Raw genomic sequence first — 26,211 nt, 5'->3', positions numbered from 1 at the left:
ATCTGATGCGATGGTTTGTTGAGTATTTACACACTCAAGGGGGAGTGTTGCAGTCATATTTAGAATAAGAATGTGATTGTGTAAATCATAGGGAATATGAGAATCTATCTTATATTCCTATTAGGATTAGATTACCTATTAAATGTTGTAATCCTAATGGGAAAGGTTTCACTATTTCTACTACTATAAATAAAGGTACAATGGGGTGAATCAAACACACCTTACAATTAAATAAATCTCTCTTCTCCCTAAAGCTTGCCGCACCCCTCTCTCTCTAACCCTAGATCGCTTAATCAAATAGGCTACAATAGTAGTGTTATTCACAAATCTATTTTTACTTTTCACACATTATTGTTAATTTTTTATTATTAATCTTTTTCAATTTATTAGATTCAATAGACAAAAATGAAGGATGGGTGTGAGAATTAAAAAAAAAAATGTGTGGATAGAATATTTTATCTGTAGCCCTCCCAAATTCCTCACCCACTCTTGCCGCCCAAACTCTCGTCTCCTCATCTCTTCTCCATTCTCGCTACTGTTACGGACTTGTACATTATCTTTCCAATTTGACTTGCGAGGACTTCTGCTTGAATCTGCACTCCAATGGCGACCAATAAAGTAAACGCTTACTATTTTAGTACTATTTCATTCTCTAAATTCCTCCAACCTTACTGCTTTCTTTTACGTTCTTGAAATTTCATTTTCCTTGTGCGCATTCTGAAATTCTTGGATTTGTTTTATTTCTGACAATTTCCCAGCAACCAAACAGACAAAACCCTGTTTAGTTTTTATTTTTTATTTTTTATTTTTACATTAGATACACACAATTTGATACAGTGAACTTGTAGCTCTGTTGGGTTTGTGTTCTTTACTGTTTTTATTGGTGGATTTCTCTTTTGTATCTTTAATTTACCACAATTTATGTAAGTTATGTGAAAAATGTGCTTTGCTTCTAGCTTGGATATATAAATTGAACAAAATGTGTGCGTTTAGTCATTGGGTTTTTGATGGATGTGTAAACTAGTGAAACTTAATTGTGTATGCATTTCTTGTTCTTTTGTATTTTGATCATGGGAATTTTTATCATCTAAGGGATAAATGGTTTTGGATGCTTTATTTGTTATTTGCAGCCGTCGTCATCTTTTGATTCCATGGAGTTGGATAAAGACTGCTCAATTGTCCTGGAGCTATCTGAAAGTGACCCACTTTTTGATAAAAATGTGAGGAACAACAAATATTTTTGACTGACTCATACCAAGTCGTAATGATCGTTAATAATAGAAATGTTAGAATGGAATGGTACGCACAGTAGAGAAACTGTCAAATGACCCTTTTCGTCAATTCGATTCTGGTACTCAGTCTTAAATGTAGGACATATTTGTGAATCTTTGGAGGCACAATGTTAAGTAAAGTAAGACATGCCAAACTAATCACTGTGTATTATTTTTGTTTCAGAATCTTTTTCAATTAGGCAGTTTCTAAAATAGGGTTAAAACTAAACAATCAACAACTGTCAATATATCCATTTTACAATTTGTAAAATTTTCATATCCGTTGCTAGTTATCTTTCTTGTTCTTGCGCACTAATTAGTGTCTGGTGGTTTTTTTGTGCTTGTGATGAGTTAGCTGAGTTGTTTCTACCATCATCCTTCTAACAATTGTTTTTTTCTCATTTTCTGGCAGAAATTGCTACAAGATAAGGGATTTAATACCAGGCAGCAAATCCATGTTAAAAGGTCTTCAGATCTTAATTGGCTCAGTACCTCTTTGGAAGTACTGCTTCAGATAGCAAAAATCATAGAATCAACTGAGGTAGTCTGTCACTATGCTCTTTAAATCAAATGGTCGTTAGTCTGAAGGATGCGCAGAGTCTATTACTGGAATATATTGTAGAACTAGAACAAAACAGAATTGTTTTTATTTTGGGAAATATGAGGCCTAGAAATTTTGTCCATTTTGATGCTTGATGAATCCATCTTGAGATCCTTCAAACTCATTCTGATAACTTCTTGGACTGTTTAGGCACATAAGGGTAGACAAATGACTTTAGAAATTAGAACTGCCTGAGAGTACCATGATCACATATATGATTAGCAGACCAATGATGAAACAATGGGCTTTAATGAGGTGCAGGCATGCAAAAGAATGTCCTGCAAGAACTACACAATGCTATTATTGATATGATTTGTTGGTCTTCTGACAAGCACAATTCGAAGACTGCAATTGTAGAAGGCTACAACTCTGATAAAGGAAAGCAACTGTTACGATGGGGTGAGAGAACATTGGTGTTAAAACAAGGTTGCAGATAGCTCGTAAGTCTTAACTTTTCACTGCTGTGATTGCTGCTGGTATGATTGTTTATTCTTTCCCCTTTTGTGGGGGTTTTCCTGCACAAGAGAAGGAAACTAGCCTTGAATATATGATGTCTTTTGTTTTTCATTCATCATAATAGATGTGGAAGGGGCTGGCAGAGGAGCCATAGCTGCAGACGATCAGAAAGTTGGAGAGACTGCTCTGGAGATCCCAATATCCTTAATAGTTTCTGAGGAGCTTGTGCAAGCTGATATGGTATGTTTTACTTCTTGAGAAACCTTTTTAATACTTTTAATTTGTCTGTATTTGTTACCTCTGGGTTTAGTTAAGAGGCTTCTGAAAATATATTAGGGGAAACAGAAGAATTAAAGTGAACCTACATTGACCCCACATCTAGCAAGAGGTGTACTGCTCTAATATGAAAGTAATAAATGGCTCTAGATGTGGATGATGATCAATTTTTATAAACAAATGTTTACCTACCACATGTGGAGTTTGAGCATCATTCTTCCCACATGTGGAGTTTGTTTTCCCAAGCCACATTAAGTTACCAATTCAGCCATTGAGAAAATTGATCTTTATCACAGTCGTGATCCAACTTTACTCGTCTTGTAAGCATAAATAAGCTACTCTCTATAATGCCTAATATGAATCCTTGTCCCCTGAATACAACATTTTTGTTGTCAGATTTCCGTCTAGATTAGTCTGATGCTGCTCTCTCTCTCTCTCTCTCTCTCTCTCTCTCTCTCTCTCTCTCTCTCTCTTGTATGTCTTGATATATAAGCATAGTGATGCAACTGTACTGTTTCCATTGTTCTTGCTGAGGTAATGATGCTCAGAGCTAGAGTAGGTTTTAGGTCTGTTGGGTCCAATACATATTGAGGGGCATTATGAACAAGAAACGTGGCCCAATATATTACCTCTTTTTTTTACTGCAGTATCATGTATTAGAGAAGTTTGAAGGCATTACTCCTCCTGAGACAATGTTGTTGTTGTGGAGCATGAAGGAGAGGCGCAATTGTGATTCAAAATACAAGATGTACTTTGACACACTTCCTGAAGATTTTCATACTGGTATTTTGACTGCTTGTGATTTTGTTTTCCTATTAAATCTATCTTGTAACTTTGTGCAACTATGAATTTCCGTTTATATGAAATTCTAGTTTGCTTTTAGTATTCTCTGTAAAAGTATAATATTTCTTTATGTAGATAGTAATAATTTGATGTTAGGTCAAACATGGAACTTATCCATTATGTTTCCAAGGAAGTTGTTTATTCATAAGATGCTCAGTGTTAGTATATGTGGTAATAAATGATAAACTCATGCTATGAAAATAAATTCAGACAAATCTATGATTCTCTATGGTCAATTTTTTATGTTTAATTGTTCAGTAAGGGTAATACTATCTAGAAATGCCAGAAAAATTAGGCAAATGAGTTTGTCAAGCATGAGACCCAAACATTGGGAAAGTAAAGGATAATAAAAATCTTCACTGTCGGCAATTCAGTTAGAATAATCCTAAGATAGCAATCATATGCTCTTTGCGGTGGACTTTTTGCTAGATAGATTTGCACATGAGGAAAAGAAAAAAAAAAATTCCAGGAAAGGGGAAACTGTTGGTTTTAGTTTCTTGGAAGTTTGAAGAATTGTGTTTTTGGGGGGGGGGGGGGGGGGGGGTGTTGTGCAGAAAAAATTCTTGTCCATTTTTATTTGTATAGATAAAGAATTAGGTGAAGTTATTTAGTATTACACCATATAAAATAAGTATGCATATTTGGTGTATTGGTGGAGGACCATTTCTGGTATTATTACAGTGATTTGTTTGTTTTAATTTATTTTTTCCTTTATTTCTTAATCTTTCTTCCCTAAATGCTGCAGGGTTGAGTTTTGGAGCCAACGTGATGATGGTTTTGGGTGGAACTGTGCTGTTGGATGAGATAACACAAGCAAAACAGGTTATTAGATTACCTTTTTTGACATTTATGACCTCTTTTTTCAGTTATAGACAAAATTTGTCCATACTGTTGCATGATTCATGCATATAAGAATGGGTGGTCACTTGTAAATGGGAGATCAGGATGACAATGATATTCAACCCTGTCCAACAAAAATCACCTCATTTAGTATACATTTTTGACAGTCACTATTTGTAATCTACTTGGATTCTAAAAACCTGGTACACTGTTCAGTGGCCGCACTCCTAATTAACTCTTCTTTGTTGTCTGTTTACTTCTTGGGGAATGTTGAAGTTCACATTCTTGTCTGCTGGCAATGCTGCTTGTTTTTTGTCTTTCCGACTTATAAGTAGGGCTAGTTTTGTTTGTTTTCTTTCTTGAGTTATCCTGTGTGTTACTTTTGCAAGTTCTCTGCAAGATACAATGCTTCCCAATAACAAATCTGCAGTGAGAAAAAGGTCTGACCCAACCTTACGGCTTTTCCCTGACTTTACCATGTTCCAGGGGTAAATGGGCGTCTGATGGGCAGGGCCGATGTATTTGTTCTATTTAGGGGTGCAGAACATGGAGATGCCCAAATCAGGTGTAGGGAGAAACCTTGGGAGGATTCTTGAAAGACGGGACGGACTAGTGTTATTGAACCTCCAGCCAATATCTTTCCAGCTGCCATTGCAGTATTTGATCTCTCATTTTTATATTACTTAAAGAATGGAATGTTGTATCTGTATCCTTTTTGTTCTTTTTATTATTCATTCTCTATGTTTCTGATAGGATATCGTGATAGATAACTTTCTCATACCATAGTATTTATTTAAGGGAAAAGCATCCCACTAATTAAAAATTTATCATTTAACTCCCTTTTCTTGTCTCAGCATTTGCTTGCTGAATATGATAAGCTCTTCCCTGCACTGTGCAATGAGCATCCTGATATCTTTCTGCTGGAGCTTTATACATGGGAGCAATTCTTGTGGGCATGTGAACTGTGGTACTCAAATAGCATGAAAATCAAGTTTCCAGATGGAAAGCTAAGAACATGCTTGATTCCTATTGCTGGCTTTCTGAACCATTCGGTATGTCACCCCTTCCTTTTACCCCCACCTTGATGTCCTGATTTTTTTTAAATAAACTAAAAGTTTAAAATGTAGTTGCATTCACTGCTGAGAAACCTCAATCTTAAGTTGTTTGAAGTTGGAAACTGAATCACTTATTGGTTGATATCCATGGAAAGAATCGCTACCGGCAACTGATTATAACCATCTAGCCAATATACTTTTGTGAATTGGTTGCCACACTCCTAGACAGAATGTTCATTGATGGTCATATTTGATTTTAAATAAAAAGTGCTCATGATGGTTCATACCATTTAACAACTATTTTTTAGTCGTTCTCATTGTTTTGGTATCCCACGATCATGCTTTTGTTTTATTCCTTATAGCAGCTATGCCCACATATAGTAAACTATGGCAGAGTAGATCCTGCAGCGCAGGACAAGAATGCTGTCTTACAGCCTTACGTTATGGAAATTTCTCCAGTTGTCATCTAGTTACCTTCTACGGCTTTGCAACAGAAACTTTCCTTTGCTGAGACGAGCATGTATCTTCTTTTTTTCCGTTTTTCGCAGAAAAAAAAACTTATTGGGATGTAATGCTGGCAGTGGAGTTCAAGGATATACAAAGAGGTATTGTCTCTTCAGTTTTTAACTTGGTGTTATTGTGGCCTCAAACTGGTGAAACACGAATTGTCTAAAATGGACGGCTGACGGAGTTGTCTAAAACGCATGGTTGACGGATTTGTCTGAAATTGGCGAAAGACGAGAGGCTCGAAGCAAATGTAAAGTTTCAAAAGAAGAAAAGCATTTTAGTGTTTGAGTTGAGTATATACCATACCAAACTAGTGATCATAGACCTTCGATTGTTAAAAGTTTAGGTCAATAATCTCTATCAATCAATTTGTCTAACAAATTGAAGAATTTTGTTTGTCCTCATTGTATGGTCATAATTCATTAGATTTGTAAAGCAATCAATTATTCTTGTTATTCTTCTTTTGTTAGTATAATAATAATCCCATCCCACCCCCAACTAATCATATTTATGCACATTGTTTTAATTGTGGTCAATGAATTTCTTGCCATTTTTAATATGTGGGCAACTTTTTGTTTATTTTTTGTGGAAGGAGATAAAGGATACCAACTTTTGACTTTGAGCCTCCAAAACGGTTCAACCTACAAATTATATGATTCTAATGGGCCCGCATTTAAGGAGAATACGTAAGATGTGAGGCCGAAAAACGTTGGACGGTTGGAGGCTCCCAAACTTTGTAAATGGTTGCAAATGCTCATCTATTCACGAATATGATTCCCTTCTTTTTTGTAAGATATAACTTTTATTTAATTAGGGCGAATACCTTGTGACCTAATTTTTTCCAAGCAGATTGCTTTTTTTTTCTTTCAATTAGATGGTGCATCTCATACGATGGTTCTTCCTACTATGATGCTACAAAAAATAGAGTATAAACTCTGCATTTGGGGATATCTTAAAAGAGAACCGCTTGTGTCGGCACATCACTACAAAGACCCACACATTATTTTCACAAGCGCAACAACTTGACTTTAGGAAGTAATACCACCATTCAACATTGGTATAGGAGTGGGGAGGATTTCCGAAATGCTCTGATCGGTGAAAATCAGTTTAAGTTAAAAGTATCAATTTTCTCCTTGCTAATTAGCCTAGTAGAGTGATTTTGTTGTTGAAGTTTTTTCCGATCTCTACACATTTCATCGATTCACCAGGTTTCTCTTTGCCCTGACCGTACTCCAGCTTGGTAGTTTTCACCGCCTACATAGGGTTAAGCCTTGAGATTTGACAGCGGACTTAAAAAGCCACCTATTTACGCCCTATCATTCTGAATAACGCTTTCATCATTTGTATTACCACGGCTGAGCCATAGGCAGATTTTACAAGCTTGGTGCGATGGCCAAGGTTCAAGTGATCAATTGGAGGCATTTAATGAACGTTTTTGCTAAGCCATTTTAGGTGTGAACATGGGGTACAAGTTGTTCAACTTTAATCCCAACTGGCATGTAATAATCATCGGAAGTCTACAACGTAAACTCTCCACCATTAGTTTGTCGAATCTACTTAATCGAATAATCAGGGTGGTGAGCCCTAAGTTTAATAATTGTCCCAAGAGTTTCCCTAATGCATCATTGCGTGTAGAGAGTAAGTAAACATGTGACCAATGTTTGAATGCATCAACCAACACCATGATTAACAAAATGGTTCACTGGTTGGTCGGATAAACCCACAACTGTCCTCTTGAATCTGCTGAAGAAAGGTTGGAGGGTATTTTCGAACTTTTTTTGAAGATAGTTGAGTAATAAATTTACCCAAATAACAAGCTTTGCAAGAAGCGCAACCAAGAAAGATGTGTGTACTGGAGGTAAGCAGATACCCGTGAGTAGCTTTAAGGATGTGGGGTATTATCGAAGTTCCTAGATGTCCCAAGCGATGTCATAACATCTTTTTTCAATGCAAGGCCTATAGGCCTCTGAGGCGCGATGGTTCTAACATACAAACCATTCGGAAGACCCTCAATCTTTTTAGGAATACGCTTTTGGGACTATTCATATGAAGTGATGAAAGAAATTCAACTTCATTTTCTTAAGTGGTTTTAGTGTGATAATTACTACCTCGAATATCTTTGGAGATCAACAGTGTTCTTCCAGAATGGTTTGAGTAAAATGCCTCTTTGGTTAATTCAGTATTATTGGACAACATAATATTGGCAGTGCTATACCCCTCAATCAGGTTAGATAGGCCTAAAAGGTTTGTTAGATGTGAAATTTTAGGCATGAAGTTAGTAAAATAGTGGTGTTCACCCAAGATGGTGTGCGTAGTTGCACTATTTGTCAGACAACTAACTTCCCCACAAGTAAATTAATTGAATCTTTCACATGCATATGGAAGATTTTTAATTTCATTCATTCAATTAATCGTTCGAGAAATAATATTTTTAAAGTAATTATCCAAAAATTTAAAACAAACACCAACAAATAATCCAAAACAAGGGAAAATTGTTCGAAACTTAAACTAAAAAGTTAAAATAAGGGGTGGGGTGGGGTTCGTTCGCTTGGGGAATTCGGCCACTAGGGGGAACTCGACCACAGTTGGCCCATGTCTAAAAGTTCTAATCTTCCATCGATTCATATGCCTCTTGAAAATTAGAAATCTCCATAGTAGTACCCTTGGTATTATCCACTTGAACAAAGTTAGTTTTCATGGCTTTGTAACGTGCATAGTACTCAGCAACAACGTGAACAGAAGCTTGCAAAGGCAGGACCAATGATCCTGGGAACCACAGCAGTAACACATATCTGCTTCTCTAGTGGCGGTTCTTTGCCCTTATTTATGAAGTTGAAAGCCTTGGGAGCTAGGGAATCATACTTTGGGGTTGGATTTCCTACCTTGGGTGAGCCTCTGCTCTGTCAACCTTAAGCCTTTAGTTTATTGTTGGGCTCATTGCCACAACATTGACACTTTTTGCACCCATTTGGGCCTCGAGATGTGTTTGCATATGCTTCAAGCGCATTGTTTAAGCCAATATGTACAACTTGATGATTCTTCATCAAAAGCTAGTTTGAATTTTTAGCAAGTAGTAAGACAGAGATCAAATCTGATAACTTCGTAATTTTTGTGCCTTATATTGTTGATTTAGGACAATATTGGTGGCATTGAAATTTGAATAGGATTTCTCCAAGAGATCATATTTAGTCAAGTCCTCTTGAGGAGTGATTGGTCGACAAACTTCTGAATTGTATTCATTCATAGACTTGAAATCTTGGGAATATAACTGTTGCCAGTCGTGTCTTACTTTAGGTAAGAAAACATCTTCTTCTTTTTTATTTAATTTTTTTTAATTTTATGATGAAACGGTCTTTCAGAGTGAGCCATAAAGCTTTTGGATCCTCTTCAGTGTGGTACTCAATCTGTAGTGCGTCGTGCATATGTCTTCAGGTAAGATCATGACGCTTGATTTGTCAAGATGCCAACCGAGTTATTCATTTCTGTTTCTATGATGGTCTTGAAACTCTTTGTGGTGAGGTGGAGCTGGACCCACTTCAGATGATTTCTTCCAAAGACTTCCACATCGATAAAGTCAAGCTTGTTAAGGTTCGGCATGTTATTGCAATATAATGAGGAAGATTGTGGTCAATACTATGGGAAAAAAAAAACATCCATATTAAAAAAATAGAACATTTGGGTTCTATAGACATGTTTTGGTTTAAATTAAGCATGAAAAACTTTGGGTTCCATGGGTGTATGTTTTATGAAAAATTCGGGTTTCTATGACACTTTATTCGAAACTTCAGATTCAAATCAAATGTATAAACTTTAGGTTTATAGTATATGCAACCAAATGCAAATAGACAAGACAATATATATATATATATATATAGGTATAAAGCAATTGAAAATCAAATAAAAGTGGGTAGCTTTGGGACCCTTTGTGTGAAAGTATAAGGGACAGCCCTAAAAGAATGTGGAACTTTAGGCGCAAATTTAAATTATTATTTTAATCAGCTAGGCTACAGGCCATCTAGTGGGAATAGGTGGGTTGATAGAACCCAGGTCCAAATGGGCTAAAAAAAGGAAAAGTTAAAACCAAATCTTACGAAATAGGGTTTAGGATTTTATATGGGCTAAATTAAATATGGCCCTGAATTAAAAATGTTTTTTTTCTTCACATTCTGGACATGTCTAGTATAGAAAAAAATGGGCTGGAGGCCTAAATAAAAAACCAAGCCCAAATTCAGAAATTGGATAGGTTGTCGAGTTGTAGGCCCAAATGAGGTTGTGAACCTTCTGAGATCCAAGCCAAGCAATGCTGGGTTTGGGTTTTGTTGGGAAACCTCAACCAAAAGCGTTGCAGGCAGCAGTCCACAGACACAAATACAAACGGTGTTGGAGGGAGTTCGTTGGAACCTTTGTTTTCGTGACAAAGAGTTCTCAATGTGAGAATCATTATAAAGATGATTTCAAAGCCCAAATCCTTGCAAGATTTATATAGAATCTCATGTTTCCATGATGGAAACATTTCCTTCAAGATGAGGGATGAATGTAAGTTGTCGGAGTAAGTTGCAAGAGTCACCGAAGATTGGTGTGGTTGTAGGGATCGAAGGTTAGGTATGACGCAAGAATGACGTTGTTTCGGTCCAATGGATTATGGGTTTGGCGGCGACTCGGCTCGACATGGCACGAGTTTAGCTTGGCCCACTCGATTAGGGTTTTTTTCTTCACTTTTCGTTGATTATTCACATAGATTCAATTCACCAAAATCATAATAGTAGTAACGTAATATTATTGCAAACAATAATTTGAGTATAATATATAGCTTGGTAATAAAAATTAGTGTTCATGCTCAATGGTGAATGTTTCATGCAATTAGACTGAAAAATATCAACATCAAGATCATGTTTTAGAAGAACATAGGATGCGATGATGAATCTTGTGGACGTGTTTGTAATAAAATATCCTTCAATACCTTAGCGTAACTTTAGGAGCGTGTTAATAATGTATTGTAACCTATTTTACTGAATAGAGAGGGTGTGGCAGAGAGGGAAAAAGGGCTGATGAATTTCTGTTATGCTTGTTTCCCATCCCCTGTGTCTTTATTTATAGTAAACTGGATAAGATAACTGGCTTGCAAGTAATTCACTTATAAAGGGATAAGATGTTCTAGTATCTTAAATACAATCTACTAGCCACTTAGTATTACAGTCTAGTGGTATTCATTTTCACTTGTAAGTGAGAGATCTTAGGTTCAGTTCTCGCCAAAGACGAATTTGAACCACATTATTGCTAGCCCATTATGAGGCTAAACTCACCCTCTCCCCTTTAGTGTAGATAAATCATTTGTTCAAAAATAAAAATACAATCTACTAATGGTTACACAACCACACATACTATAATACCATCTATTATGAGACTTATATTATTGTTGATTAGCAATTTACCTAGTCCCAACAAAAGGGTTACCAAGTATAATACAATATAATTTTGTTTTGCACTGAATTTTGAGCTGTTGAATATAGTATAGAATCACCAAGTAATTATGTTACACTTGTCCAAAACAATGTAATTTACTAATGTGGTCAACCAAACTCATTAGAAATAATTATTATTTTAATAGGCGGAGAGGAGTGTTGCCCTTGCACTACGGTGTAGGTTCGAATCCTGTCGTCTCCCTAATCTAACATCTAATCTAACAAATCTATCGTTTATCCAAAAAATAGAGAAATTTGTTGTGGCTTATTTTATTTGACAAGGGAGAGAGAGGGCCAACGGCACATAGAGAGAATAGAGAGATGTGTTTGTAAGGTTGTGTAGAGGATGTTGTTATTTTCCCTACGCAGTGTCTTTATTTATAGAAATAAGAGAGGGAAGAATCCTTTTCCAATACAAGTCCTAATAGGGAAGAATAACAAAAATAAAATCTAATCTAGGATTTACACAATCACACTTAAATACAAAGTTTATCACTGACTCTTGAGTGTGTAAATACTCAAGTAGATTCAACATCATGTAGAATTAAGAAAGTCGACTTCTCGGCACTGATTCTGGGAACACGCTAGTCTCAAAGTAAAGTAGGAACTTGCATATTGAACTAAGCCTCATAAAAAATCCAATGGCTATGGTAAAACCCAAGTAGGAAAAAACCTCATAGTCTAAGGAAAAATGCATAAGAAAATGCAAAGTCAAATGAAACACTACTGGACGTCATAAGGGATATGATCAACCCAAGGTGGGTCCCTTATCAAAACCTTGTTAGGTAGCAAAAACCTAGTGGGAAAAATGCTTCTAATCGTAGGGAAAAAGAGTACATTAAGATTAAGCAAGTATACTTCATGACACTTCCTCTGAGTTTGACATAATTCTAAATAGAACTAACAATGTTACAACTCAGAAAGTTTACGCATACCTATTCCTTGAACAAGCTTCTGAAAAGTCGCTTTCGGTAGTGATTTGGTGAAGAGGTCGGCCAGATTGTCTTGAGAACGAATTTGCATGACTTTAATCTTCTGATTCTCTTAATATTGATGTGAGAAGAAGAACTTCGACACAAGGTGCTTGGTGTTGCCTCCGTTGATGTAACCTTCTTGAGCTGTTCACTGCATGTTATGTTGTCTTCATAAATTGTCGTTGGACCATCAACGACGGGGTAAAGATCGCATGAGCTTCAAATATGGCCCATAACTGCTCTCAGCCAAAAGCATTCCTGAGTTACTTTGTGTAAGGCGAGAATTTTAGCATGGTTAGACAAAGTGCCAACTAAGGTCTGTTTAGTTGACCTCCTAGAGATTGCGGTGCCTTCAACGGTAAAGACATAACCTATTTGAGAACGCGCCTTGTGCAGTCAAATAAGTAACCAGTGTTGACATAAAGATAATGGGGTGTGGCATCACTCGAGGATCCGTAGGGATAAAACAAGCCCAGATCTATAGTACCCTTAAGATAATGGAAGATGTCTTTAACACCAGTCCAGTCTGCGTGTCGGTGCATTACTGTATCTTGCCAAAAGATTTACAGCGAAGGAGATGTCGGGTCTAGTGAATTGAGCTAAGTACAATAAAGCACCTATCACTCTTAGATAAGGAACTTTAGGCTCTACAATCTATCTTTCATCTCAAATTCTGACTTCAGGTTTGCGGCAATTCTTTCGAGCTCTTTAGGAGTTTCGATGAGGTTCATGTGGTCGACATTGAAGGAAATATTTGTGAAAACAAGTTCATTTGAGCAACATCTATGGCATGCAATTAACAATTAAAGGTGGAATCATACTTATATGCACCCAAAAACAAAACTTAACCCATGAAATTCAAAGCCTAGTAGTTGGGTGAACCAAGACTCAACTCAAGAACAAAGTGAGTTGAGAAATATTATACTTTTGTTGATTCCTCTTTGCATAAGCAAAGGCTAATCACCCAAGAGATAGGGCCTTCATTCCTTACTTCTTAGCTCCATGGATTTCTTGGAGAATGATGGTTGAAAGGATTCTCCAAGTTCCCAAAATAGAGAACCTCTAATTTTTCCACACCAAGGAGAGCTTTGATGAGGAGATGAGTGACCTAGGAAGATTTAGATAATAGTAAAACCTTCCTAGTGTGGCCGGCCTCTTAGAGAGAAAAGGGAGCTTGTGTTCTTATCTTTTCTCCAAAAGAAATCTTAAGGATGAAATGACTATAAAGTTGCCTTTATACCACCTCATAATGTAGTGGCAAACTTGCAATTAAAGCAAGTTCACTACACTTTCTCTATATGGTTGGCCTTAAGGGTTTAGAGGGCTTTCAAGCCCTTTGTGTTTTCAAGCTGTCATACAATTTGAGTTATTGGACTTGACATTCAAGTCCAATTGGGCCTTGCGGTCCAAAACTAACCCGAGGTCTAAAACGAACTTATTCGTTTGATTAATCATCATATTAATTAATCCTTGCCATAAATAATTAAACCATTTAATTATCCTTCCTCATCTCCGTTATTTCTTCAATCTCTACCTTACACGGTGTACGATTGATTAGGTTCCATTTAGCGAGGCAGTGGGTGGTGCGAGATTTATACGCACACAAATTAAACCCTCTTTTTGACAATTGTAGTATAAGTATAAGTAGGGATCGTTCTGGACCGGGGATTAGGAGGGATTGTTAATCACTTGGATTTGACTCAAAAACGTAAAAACACAATATAAAACACTATACTAGACTCAAAGAATGCAAAACTAAACAACGTCAAATAAAGTTTAAAACATTAAACTAAACTCAAAGAATGCAAAACTAAACAAACGTAAAATACTAAAACAAATCAAATGGCTAAGACTTAACAAAATATGGGGAGGGAGTTTGATTTGACGAAATTAACTAAAATGCACAAATTGTAATTAAAGGCAAAACGTAAATATGAATGTGATGAAAATATGAATGATGGAATAGCCAAGGGGTTCTTCTCCACACATGTTACACTTGCATACAAGATTGATTCTCAGTTGGTCTTTCGATAAATTATGAAACTCAACACTCCGGGTTAATTAGGTCCGCTTAAATTAACCGTCAAGTTTTCTTTAAGTTAATGAATTGGATGGGTTTGCGCAACGCAATTCACAACATTCTCCAAAAGTCATTTACGTGAACAGCACAATAAAGATACAATCAAAGATCATTAAGCATTATGAAAACTATAAGTGTTGACGAGGCATTTGTTACTATGATGAGCATGAAACTCGTGCCAAGAATTCATTTAACGCGATTGTTTATAAGCAACCTCCACTACTTGTGAATATAAGTTCATAACGATTAGGTGAAACTCACTTATATTCTAGCGTCATATTCATGCATGAAAATTAAGCGCGCATTCTTAATAAACATTCATAAATAAGTTATCAATCAAAAGGTTAAACAAATTGAATCCACAACTTATGAAATTCCAACGAAAGTTAATCAATTCATATTGCAAATATAAACATAGTTTCGAATCACCCCCTAGCTAAAGGGGGTTTAGTTCCTCATAACTTTGAAATCAAAGAAACACCTAAACATTCCAACAACTCAAACTTGAATTGTATGAACGTTTAGGCACTCTTCTCTTCCATTCCTCATACGTACAAAACAAAAAGAATTGAAATTAAACATTGAAATCAAAGAAACACCTAAACATTCCAACAACTCAAACTTGAATTGTATGAACGTTTAGGCACTCTTCTCTTCCTCGTTGTTGTAGCACAAGGTCTAAGGAGATGTTTAGGGCTTTAGGTGTATGTGGAATGGAGTGGGGAATGGTTGGAGTGGCTGCAATGGAGGAGAAGAAATGGTGTAGAAATGGAAGGGGATTTGCGGCAAGGGGAAGTGTTTGTGTTGTGTGTTGTGTTGTGAATGGAATCAATGAATTGTGGCTGCAATGCATGCTTATTTATAGGTAAATGAGAGGGAACATGACAGCTAGGAATAGGTGGAAATGTGGCTGCAAGTTTGGTGAATGATTATGAGTGAATGCATGTGAATGTGGCTAGGTGGGAAAGCTGGAATTGCATGTGGAGTGTGCTGAAATGGAGATGTGAAAGCCACGGCAAGGGTTGGTGTTTGTGTGGCTGTATGTTTGGGTTTGTTTAAAGGGTGCATGTGGGTGAATGTTAGGTTGAAATAATGATGGAAAAACAGCTAGGAAAAGAGGGAATGCATGTGGAAGTGCAAGGGGGAAAGATGGGATTGCCAAGGTTATACACGACAATGGATTTATGTTAGGTGATGGGTGCATGTGTTGGCTTTATTTGTTGTGCAATGATGAAAGGCAAAGTGCAAGTGCAATGTTGGAGGATGAATGTGTGATGGTGTGATTGAATGATTTAAAGGGGCATGTGGGTGAATTAAAGGATGGAATGCATGTGAATTAGGTTGTGAAAGCATGTGGATTAGGTGGAAAGAGGTGGGTGTGCATGTGAGTTGAAATGCATGTGTTTAAATGGTTGAAATGTGTAGATGATTATGAGTATGATAAGTGATAAGTGTATGGTTATGATAAGTGATAAATGAATGATATGTTAAGTGATAAATGAATGATATGTGGTGATGATAAGTTGGTCTTCAATTTCGTCCATTCCTTTTGCTCCAAACATAAGCTATCCATTCCAAGTCCGATTTTGCTCCAAAATGCTCCAAAATGCATCTTTTTGCTTCCTTAGCCATGTAAACCTAAAAACACACGAAAGAAGCATAAAGGACTAAAATAATTAAAGAAACATAATGTAAATGTACGAGAACAAGCCATTTAAGTCGCATGAATATGCTCCTATCAGTGGGCGATTATAACTCTTCATATTGATTGTGAATTGAAACTTATTTTCAATTCTCCCCTTAGTGATTATACACGTTTAGGGCTTCCACAAACCATGAGTGACACCTAGCAGTATGTCATGGTTACCCAAGCTAATCAGAAAAAGTGGAGAACCTATTTAGTTTAGGATTACAATGCAATACGGTCTTTCTCTAATACAATACTCTTGACCACATTGTTTGGTTTGATAGTTTATTCATGTCTACTATCCAATGTGATTCCTTTACTTATATGATTACCTTGAATGTGATTTGGAACGACTTCCTAAATCTCATTCAGACTCTGGCCAGAGATTCTTAATCATATCATAGAGTATTCTCTCTCAAACGATTTAAAGGTTAGAGATCCCTTGTTGCACATTTACTTGCCTACATGGCTAAGTGGCTTAACCCCAACTATGTCATAGACACCCTCTAATGGAGTGACTTTGACATAGTCAAAGCTCAAGGACCTAACCATAAGACAACTATGATGTCTCAGGTCAAAGGACTGTTTTGCATTATCCTAACCATGAGTTCTCATGTGACATGGGTATGAGAACTCCTCGTTGATCGTGTTCAATGGACTCATTATCTATTGAGCACCTACATGCTTGTTTTGGTGTCAGTCACACCAATGACTCAAGACTAGTCACTCTCCCTAAGAGAAGACATAACACGTACTGATCTTAACGGACTATCATTGCCCAATTGGCAATCCTATGATCAGGAACATTTAGAATATGTATACGAAAGAGAATGGTCTCATGTATCTAACTTCTTTAGATCACATTCTCTCAGTTGCATATTCCTTGGACTTATTGTTTAAGCATATAACATTTATATGAAACGACTTAAAACAATAATCTTTGCCCTTTATATTAAAGTAGATTACTTTAACATGTGAAATGTCCGTAAAGTATCATCATATGATTTGTTTTAGGGCACATTTCCAACAGACATACATTACAACAATCGGAAAACCAGAAAGTGAACTCTTAATGAACACACAAGGGCATAGTTTGCTGTTCACATATCCCCGATTAGTCAAATACTCACTCAAATGGTTATACCACATTCTTTCAGATTGCTTTAAACTGTAGAGTGAATGCCTTAGCCGAATTGAGAGCATTGTGGATGCAAATTTCCACCATCTTCTCTTTTGATGAAAATGCACCTGCAAAGTAATAACAACTAAGATTAAGGCAAAAGTCTCATACGCCCACGATGAATGGGGGGCTTTGGCCAAAGAATCTCCGATGCCAAAGTTAGAATTCTGAAAAGAATGTGTTTAGAAGTTTGTGGGTAGCAAATGGCTTTTCTTTTTAGTGGGATAATATGGCTATTTATAGGGGAGTGGCCAGCCCTATTTGGAGAATAATGGCCGTTCATATGTGGTGTAATTGGAGAATAATTGCAAGATATTGTGTGAAATAATATCTTGCAATTAACATGGTAATTAATCCCAAATTAAATAGGAAGTTTTAGGAGTTACCTTTTGAATAAGGATTTGATGAGAAATGATGAAAGGAATTTGAATAAAATAAATACCATTTTGTTCACCTTTGACTCTTCCTTGATTGAGTTGTTATTGTCTGTTGCATGTGCGTGGGAATCTAGTGTGCCTCGAGGGTAATTTTATCCTTTTAACCCAAAAGTCCACATGTAACCTCCATAATTTTCTTGATTATTTTTTGCTCCATAAATGCTCCCACAATTGTTAGGCTGCTTGCAGGAATAGGATAGCAGGTGTAAAGATCTCCAACTTTGACGTAGATTCCCACTTGGACTTGGAATTAGATTCTTCTAGGAGAGGGAAATAAATCGCCTCCAAAGCCTATTTAAGCCTACATTAAGTAGGTGATTAAATCAACTCCTGAAGGTAATTATTTATCCCTACAAGAAAGAGAGAAAGCTAGAGGATATTTGTTCCCCCTCCCTTAGCATTCTTCTTTGCTTGCCCGTGCAATGAATCGTATTCCATTGATTTCTTGGTATTCTCTATGCCACACCAACGTAAGAAAAACTTAATTTTCTTTGTCTTCTTCTTGGGTGATGCTGCCGCGGGGCGGCTGTCGAGGTGGTACGACACGTTGGCTTGCAGGGGCCAAAAGTCGACTCAGCAAGGGCGAAAGAGGTGGTGTGGTAGGGGCCACGGCTTTTGCTACTCAATTTGACTGGAACCAAGGGCTAGCTTAGCATGGGTCGAGGAAATGGCTTGGCATGGGCCACAGTTTGGGCTGCCTCGTCTGTGATGCTTACAAAGAATGAGGAAATTGCTTGAGTTTAATTTCTCAACTACCGTAGATGAAGCAATCGAGGATGGAGTTGCCAAGATTAGAGCTGCTGAATATGAAGTGCCGGATGAGCAAACTGTTGAGTGCGAAGTGGCTGCTGCCCCTGACCATTTGCTGTTTAGCTAATTTTCGAGTATTCAATCTTTTGAGCTATATGGCCTAAATCACAACATGACAAAAATCTGTGGAATATGAAAATCGTTAACTAATCACATCAAAATGAGTAGTTATGTGGAAATTCATTGGCAGTTTGCTCCCTTCCGTTGAAGAGTAGACCCAGATGGGCGTCGGAGAATTAGCTTACTCTATCGCACTAGAAGGCAATTAGTTTATCCTCTCGCACTAGAGATCAGACCTAGATGGGTGTCAGGGAATTAGTTTAGCATCTCGTACTAGAGAGCAATTAGTTTATCCTCTCGCACTAGAAAGCAATTAATTTATCCTTTCGCACTGGATAGTAGACCCAGATGGGTATCGGAGAATTAGTTTACCCTTTCGCACTGGAAAACAATTAGTTTATCCTTTCGCACTAGAGAACAGACCCAAATGGGTGTCAGGGAATTCGTTTACCCTATCGCATTGGAGAGCATGGAAGTCGTTGTCGTGAGCGCAGTTGAGGAAAGCTAAATTGCTGGATAACTAAAATAATCCTCAGCCTGTGAGGTCTTGTTTGGTGATCTCCTTTAGACTTCGAACTGCTTGTGGACCCTACGTAAGGGTGTAAGTGGGAAGCATAGTAAGTTGTTCCTGGACCTTCTCCAAGTATTGTGTCATCCTTAGATGTTTCATCATGTGTTCTTCTGAGGCTTGGTTAGTGGCCAGCTGAGAATTTGAATGGATTGTAAGCTTCTCCACTGCTAAGTCTTTTGCTAACAGAGGCTGCCAGTAAGGTCTCGTATTCTACTCCGTTGTTGGATGCTTTGAAGTTTAAAGTGTTGTGGGCTTGGTCGGCATAAATAAGAAATGCAAGGTGGCACGATTGGAAGCTGTGGTGTAAGATTGGCATGGCTGGGAACCATGGTGATAAATCAAGGGTGGCCAGAAGCCATGGAGCAGATAGGCATGACTTTAAGCGTGGAGTTGTGATGAAAACAAAACATGCCCTTGGTTCTTAGTGGTTTGGCTGGTGTGTCATTCTGGTACCTGTTTGCCCCCGGCGCGTGATTAGGCTGAGTTACTGCATTTGTCAGAACAGAAGTGATCATTGTATCCTCTAATATATATGGGATGGTTCCATTTGCTCGATATTGTCAATGAAATGTGACTTGCTTATGTTGGTCATGTCTCGTTGAAGCGTTATGTTAGTAGCTTTGTTGCATTGGAAATCACGCAATCATACAGTCATGAGCCTTTTAACTTCTTCCTGAATTTGCTTCCCTAGGGCAGCAGAGCTTTTGACTGCCACCGGTCGTGACCTATTGGTCTAAGTTGGTCTTCCCTGTGCTTGGCTCGTCTATGCCACGGCTGCGGTGCATGTGGTATGTTCCTGGCAAGCAAGCAGGTCTTTCGCAGGCTGCTGGTTAAACTTAAGCCAGATTGAGTGAGTGCTTCTCTCCGTCTACTGTGCTACATACTCCGATGTGAGGTGGAAGATGCTCCTTGTAGGCCTAGCTGCGAATGAACATTTCGGGTGGAAGGTTGTCCATGCTGATTATTGGAGTGTGGCCTTAACTGTGAATGTATGCTCTTCCGTAGGCCTAACATGGAGTGCATGCTCCTCCACGCATTAAGATGAGAGTGTACGTTATCTTGGTGGCCCAGACAGGAGTGTACACTGCCAAAACGCTTGGTTTGTGGCTAGTCGCGGCTGGAGAGGTTTATTGTCTGCCCTTGTCCTACTTCAGGATACCTCGTTTAGGGCATCCTACATTTCGGTGCGCTGCAAAAGCTGATTCACCAAGGTCGTCTGCTGTGCGAGGGTGCTTGTTAACTCCATGACATGTTGAGACAAGTGTTACTTGCCATTTGGGATGGAAGAGCTTGGATTGTATGTGATACCTGAAGTAGTGGAAATGCAATGGACTCCAGGCACGAGATTTGAGTTGGGATATGTCAAACCTGAGAGAAAAATGGGGTGAAAATACCCCCGGTTCAATTGTTTGTTCGAAAATTTAAAGCCGGGGTGGTTGAACCGTTCTGGGCAGGTAGGGATCGCCAAATGGGCCACGAAAGTGGGTTGGGCTGCGAAAGTGGGCCGAGCCAAGTGTAGGGCGTGTGGGCGCGGTGCAATGCTGGGAGAGCTTTAGATCTGCACTGCTGGGGTAGCAACTTGGGTCGAGAGGATTATTGGTGCGCCTTGGGCCTGCGAAGAAGAGTGATGAGAGGGATTTGAATAAATACCATTTTGATCACCTTTGACTCTTCCTTGATTGAGCTGTTATTATCCGTTGCATGCATGTGGGAATCCCGATTTGCCTCGAGGGTAATTTTTTCCTTTTAAGCTAAAAGTCCACGGGTCACCTCCATAATTTTCTTGATTATTTTTTTCTCTACAAGTGTGTTCTGAGGTTTGAAAATATTTGATCCAATCAATGTAAGTTCTTCAGGAACTTCCACATAAATTTTCGTATCAAGATCCCCATAGAAATACGCAGTTAGTATGTCCATCAGCTGCATACTCAGTTTTCCGGAAACTACCAAACTAATAAGGAAACGAAAAATAATCACATCCATAACGGGTGAATAAGTATCGTCATAGTCAATCCCAAGGTGTTGTGAGAAGCCTTGTGCAACAAGACGAGCTTTGTAATGCACAATTTCGTTCTTCTCATTACGCTTCCAAACGAAAACCCACTTGTAGCCAACAGACTTCACATGTGGAGGAGTAGGAGTTATAGGTTTGAACACCTTACGTTTCACAAGCGAATCGAGTTCGACTTGGATTGTTTGTTTTCAGTTTGACCAATCAATTCTACATCGACATTCATCAATGGAACACGCTCAACATGATCTCAATAGCTACTACATATGCTAATGCATCACTGATGATCATCTCATTTCTACACCAATCATCATCCAAGCTAGCATAACCGAAATATTGCGATTCTCGGGAGGTGGATTTTTCTCTTCAAGGACGCTTCCGTAATCTAGAATTTCCTTATGAGTTAGATAGAATGAGTAGGCAACAGTCGGATTCACTGTAGGTTTAGGAAGAGCCTGTGCTGTGAATTTCCTCTTTCAGGGGTGTGAATCTTTTGAACCAAGTAGTATGCCACGCTTTTGTGTAGGGGTAGAGGATTAGCTAGTTGCTAATGTACTTGGATCGGCCAGGGTGGAGTCCCGAGCTTCCAAGAGGGAAGTATGTCGTACATTTGGTACATCCATCTTTGCAGGCACATTCACAGCTGGAATATGTGATCTTGTCACTAGCGCTAGATCTGTGAAAGCATCTGGCACGCTCTGAGCTGCACTCTAGAGATCTAATATGCGTTGCACTGCAGTTTCAAACCGAGGGGTGCAAGGATGTAAATGAGACACACTTAGAGTCGTCCACGGTAATTCGCGTCGTTCTTTAAGAACGGTGATGTTCTTATCTCCCCCTAACGACGAGAATACTATCTCATAGAAGTGATAATTTGCAAAACGAGCGGTAAAAGATCACCTGTCAAAGGTTCTAAGTAACGAATAATTGAAGGAGAATCATATTCGACATATATTTCGATCCTTAGCTGAGGCCTTATTTTTGTACGTAAGGACGGCGAAATCGGCACATAGACCGCACAACCAAAAACGCGTAAATGCCATATGTTGGGTTTGTATCTGGTAATCAATTGAAGAGCACCGTATGGTTGAGTCGCAACAAGCCTCGGGCGGACCAACATGACTGCATGCAATATTGCATGGCCCGTAGCAGCAATTTAGAGCTTGGTACTTATGACTAACAATCAAGTAATCATTTGTAAGTGCCTAATGAACGCCTCTGCCAGGCCATTCTGGGTGTGAACATGGGGTACTGGATGTTCAATTCAACCCCAACTGACATGCATAGTCATCAAAAGTTTTAGATGCGAATTCTTCAACATTATCCAATCGAATAAATTTAATCGGACAATTAGGGTGGTGAGCCCTGAGCTTGATAACCTGAGCCAACAATTTGGAGAATGTAGCGTTCCTTGTGGACAACAAGCATATGAATGACGAATGTGTGGAACCATTAACCAAAACCATAAAATATCTAAATGGTCCGCAAGGAGGGTGGATCGGTCCACAAAAGTCCTCCTGAATCCTTTGTAGAAAAATAGGAGGATTCAAACGTATCTTGTCATAAGAAGGCCTAATAATAAGCTTTCCTATGGAGCAGGTTTGACATGCAATTCCTTGGATCGAACTTAAACTTCGAGTTAATGAATGCCCGTATGATGATTTGAGGAGACGTCACATCTTTGTTCATCCAGGGTGTCCCAAACGATCATGCCAAAATGTAATCTTATGTGCGGTCCCAGAGGTAGGGCTGGTGACATAGTGGCTTTCTATAGGGCGTATGGTCGTAATATACAGACCCTTCGGGATACACTCAATCTTATCTAGAATACGCTTCTCGACATATTCGTAGGAAGTGATGCACAGAAATTCAACTTCATTTTCTACATAGGTTTCAGCATGGTAATTATTATCTCTTATGTCCTTGAAACTCAACAACGTTCTTCCAGAACGTGGACAACAAAGTGCCTCATTAATGGTCAAGATTGTATGTGCCTTCCATATCCTTCGATCATATTTGATGGGCCTGAGAGGGTTGCCACAGGTGCATTCTTAGGTATGAAGTTAGTGAAATAGATGCAGTCATGCAAAACGGTGTGCATGGTTGCACTATCTACCAGACAACTAACTTTCCCACTAGTCATACCTAGAAATAAAAATTAATTTGAATAGGTCTCATGCATAAAAGTTCTTAAAACAAATATCCATTCAAAATAATTTAAGTATTCAAGGATGATAATTAAAAAAAAAAAATTAATGTCCCAAAACAAATCACCTGCAAATAATCCAAACATAAAGGAAAATTGTTCAAACTTAAACCAAAAAAAACAAGGGTGGTTCAGCTACTATGTGGAATTCAGCCCCATTGTTCCAAAATTCAACTAAAAATAGTTCATGTCTAAGATTCTAATCTTCCATAGGGGTAATAGCCTCCTAAAAGTCAGAAACCTCCATCTTAGTACTCTCTGGTTCATTCACTTGTATAAAATTTGATTCAAACTTCTTACGACGAGAATGATATTTAGCTACAACCTTATGAGGAGCACGACAAACAAGGGACCAATGGTCCTTTGAACCACAGTGGTAACACATGTTCGCATCCATGGTTTCAGGTGCTTTGCCTTTATTCTTGAAGTTTGGGGCCTTAGGAGTGAGGTTAGGGCACTTCTGTTTTCCTCCCTTAGATGGTCCTTAGCCCTGTTGACCTTAACGGGGGTGGCTTTTAGCCGTCCCAACCATGCCTATGTTGGCGTTTTGGGCTTTGGTTTGTGCTATAATGTGTTTCAAGCACAACAATCGCCCAGTAAGTCGAGCTTGATAATACGCAGATGCTGCCAGTTATATCTTGCTTTAGGCAAGAAGATGACCTTTTGGTGATCAAAGCGATTAGCCAAAGCAACACGAAGTGCTCGTGAATCCTCATGAGCAAGGTACTTGGTTTACAATGCATCATGAATGTGTCTTTGGATGAAGATCATGGCAATGGCTTTCTTAGCTTCGCTAACCAGGTTGTCTATTTCATCTTCAATGGCAGGACGCAAATTCTTTGCGGTGAGGTGGAGCTTCACATCTTGGACCCACTTGAGGTAGTTTCTTCCAGAGACATCTAAAGCAGTGAAGTCGAGTCTGTTCAAATTCAACATGTTTCTATCACAAAATAAATGGACAAGGATGTGGTTAGTGTAATGGAGAAAAAATCAATCCATTCACATAGGAGTAGAACATTCAGGTTCAAATAGACATGTATTGGTTTAAATTTACATGAAAAAAACTTCAAGTTTTCATGGGTGATGTTTTTAAGGAAAACTTCAGGTTTTCAAACAAGGCATGTTTCTAGAAACTTCAGGTTTTGAAAGAATTATTAACTTTAAGTTCATATGTTCCTGCAGACAAACGTAAATATATATATATAGAAATATGCAACAAGAAAATATACAAATAGATTTTCAAGTCTAGAATTATGATTGAATTAATTATTTAGACTTCAGCCAAAATTAAAGTGTTGGTGAAAAATTATAAAACCCATAAGGCCTAAAAAAATAGGCAATTAAACTTGAGGCCTAAAAATATGGACCAAAGTCCATGGGTGGGCTGAGAAAATTGGTGTCGTGAGGTCCATGCCCAAAAACGGGCTGGGAGTAGGCACAATCTTTGCATGTGAGCAACAAGCTTGGATCGAGTGCATGCGAAGACACGGATGCACCAGCACGGGGCTAGGACTCGGTGCAACGTGGATGCAGGGGGAACACCAAAGCCTAATGAGTTGGTGTCACATAGGCTTAGGGTGGTCAGCAGCGGGCCGTGGATCAGACCAAACACCAACCCCAGCTATGCTAGGTGTGCGCATCGGAGAAGAGGACCAGCGTAACCACTTCTAGCTGTTGTGTGTGGGTTCAAACAACTCGGGGTAAGTCATGAGGGTCAACGACGACCACAGTGGTGAACGGAGAACCGCGGTGGTGAACAGAGAAGGTTAATCTCGACGTTCAAAAACCAAACCCTAGAAATTTCAAATCGGATTTTCAAGAAATTTTGATGAGATTCAATTGAATCTTGGTCAAATTTTTGTCAGGGATTACTTCTGGTTGTTGGTGACAGTGACCAGAGGCTTGGGGCGACGATTGCAGGCCATGCTCGTGGTGGTCGTGGATAAGGACGCCATTATGGCATTGGGTTTTTCTAGGTTGCCAAGTCTGGAGCTTCTGGCTCCATGGCTTGGTTCACTTGGCTCGGTGTAGGGAGCCCATCAACTCTACTTCCAACCGTGGCACTCAGGGTTCCCAACGAAACCTTAATATTTTTCCAATTTTTCCAATTTCCAAATTATATTTCAATGCATATTCAACATATAATACAGATATTTGATGCAATTCATAGCAATATCAATTCACATAATTCAACAATTATGGATATAATGCATACACAATTTATCTAGATTCTAAAATTCGAAAAATGTAAAGTTTGGTCATGCATTATGGTGACTGTTCACACTATTAGGGCGGCAAAAATATTTAAGATAAAAACCATTGTTTTGAAAGAACCTGATTGCGTGATGATATTAATGAACTGGCTTGATGCAGAAAACTTCCACGTCAGATTCCTAAGCGCAGCGGTAGGAGCGTGCTGATAACGTGTTGTGGATTATTTTATCTGACAGGGAGAGAGAAGGTCGGCGACACAGAGAGAGAATAAAGAGATGTGTTTGTAAGGTTGTGTAGAGCATGTTGTTATTCCCACTACACAATGCCCTTATTTATAGTAATAAGGGAGGAAGAATCTTTGTCCTTCAAGGAATAAAATTCCTAATAGGGAATAATAACTAGAATTAAATCTAATTTAGGATTTATACAATCACACTTAAATACAAAGTTTATAAAAAAATTAGGTTTATGTTCCTCTTTTTTCTATTTTATTAATTGAAACCTTATTTCTTTTTTATTTTTGGTCAAGATTCTTAGAATTTTATCCACGTCAAGTTTTAATTTTCAAATATTTTCATTTTCATTTGCAACCATTATTTTGGTTTGTAACTTTTATTTGTACTCATAATGTTTTTAATCTTTTGTTTGTACCCATAATTAATTTATAACG

At 38.2% G+C, this 26,211-nt stretch overlaps 1 protein-coding gene across 3 annotated transcripts; it reads left to right on the top strand.

Moving 5' to 3' along the window:
• The first annotated feature begins 480 nt into the window (after positions 1-480).
• On the top strand, positions 481-6,270 carry LOC137738284 (fructose-bisphosphate aldolase-lysine N-methyltransferase, chloroplastic-like). 3 transcript variants are annotated; one of them, XM_068477912.1, is made up of 9 exons: positions 481-618; positions 1,131-1,220; positions 1,684-1,812; positions 2,134-2,312; positions 2,453-2,568; positions 3,252-3,387; positions 4,193-4,269; positions 5,142-5,339; positions 5,891-6,270. In XM_068477912.1, the coding sequence occupies exons 5-9, from the start codon at positions 2,566-2,568 to the stop codon at positions 5,912-5,914; spliced, it is 438 nt and encodes a 145-aa protein (XP_068334013.1). In that variant the 5' UTR covers positions 481-618; positions 1,131-1,220; positions 1,684-1,812; positions 2,134-2,312; positions 2,453-2,565; the 3' UTR covers positions 5,915-6,270. The 3 variants fall into 3 exon arrangements, with proteins under 3 accessions (XP_068334013.1, XP_068334011.1, XP_068334012.1); XM_068477910.1 differs by lacking the exon at positions 5,891-6,270 and having other exon boundaries at positions 5,142-5,373; XM_068477911.1 differs by lacking the exons at positions 481-618; positions 1,131-1,220; positions 5,891-6,270 and having other exon boundaries at positions 1,451-1,812; positions 5,142-5,373.
• Positions 6,271-26,211: the final 19,941 nt, after the last annotated feature.

The sequence above is a fragment of the Pyrus communis genome, chromosome 6 (assembly GCF_963583255.1).
Source record: "Pyrus communis chromosome 6, drPyrComm1.1, whole genome shotgun sequence".
Taxonomy (NCBI): domain Eukaryota; kingdom Viridiplantae; phylum Streptophyta; class Magnoliopsida; order Rosales; family Rosaceae; genus Pyrus; species Pyrus communis.
This window is presented reverse-complemented; position numbering and strand designations above follow the sequence as displayed.

Bases quoted from the DNA above. Each gene is read 5' to 3' on its own strand.
- LOC137738284 (XM_068477910.1), top strand. The intron at 3,388-4,192 runs GTATTTTGACTG...TAAATGCTGCAG, and splicing joins TCCTGAAGATTTTCATACTG to GGTTGAGTTTTGGAGCCAAC. The intron at 4,270-5,141 runs GTTATTAGATTA...TTCTTGTCTCAG, and splicing joins AGATAACACAAGCAAAACAG to CATTTGCTTGCTGAATATGA.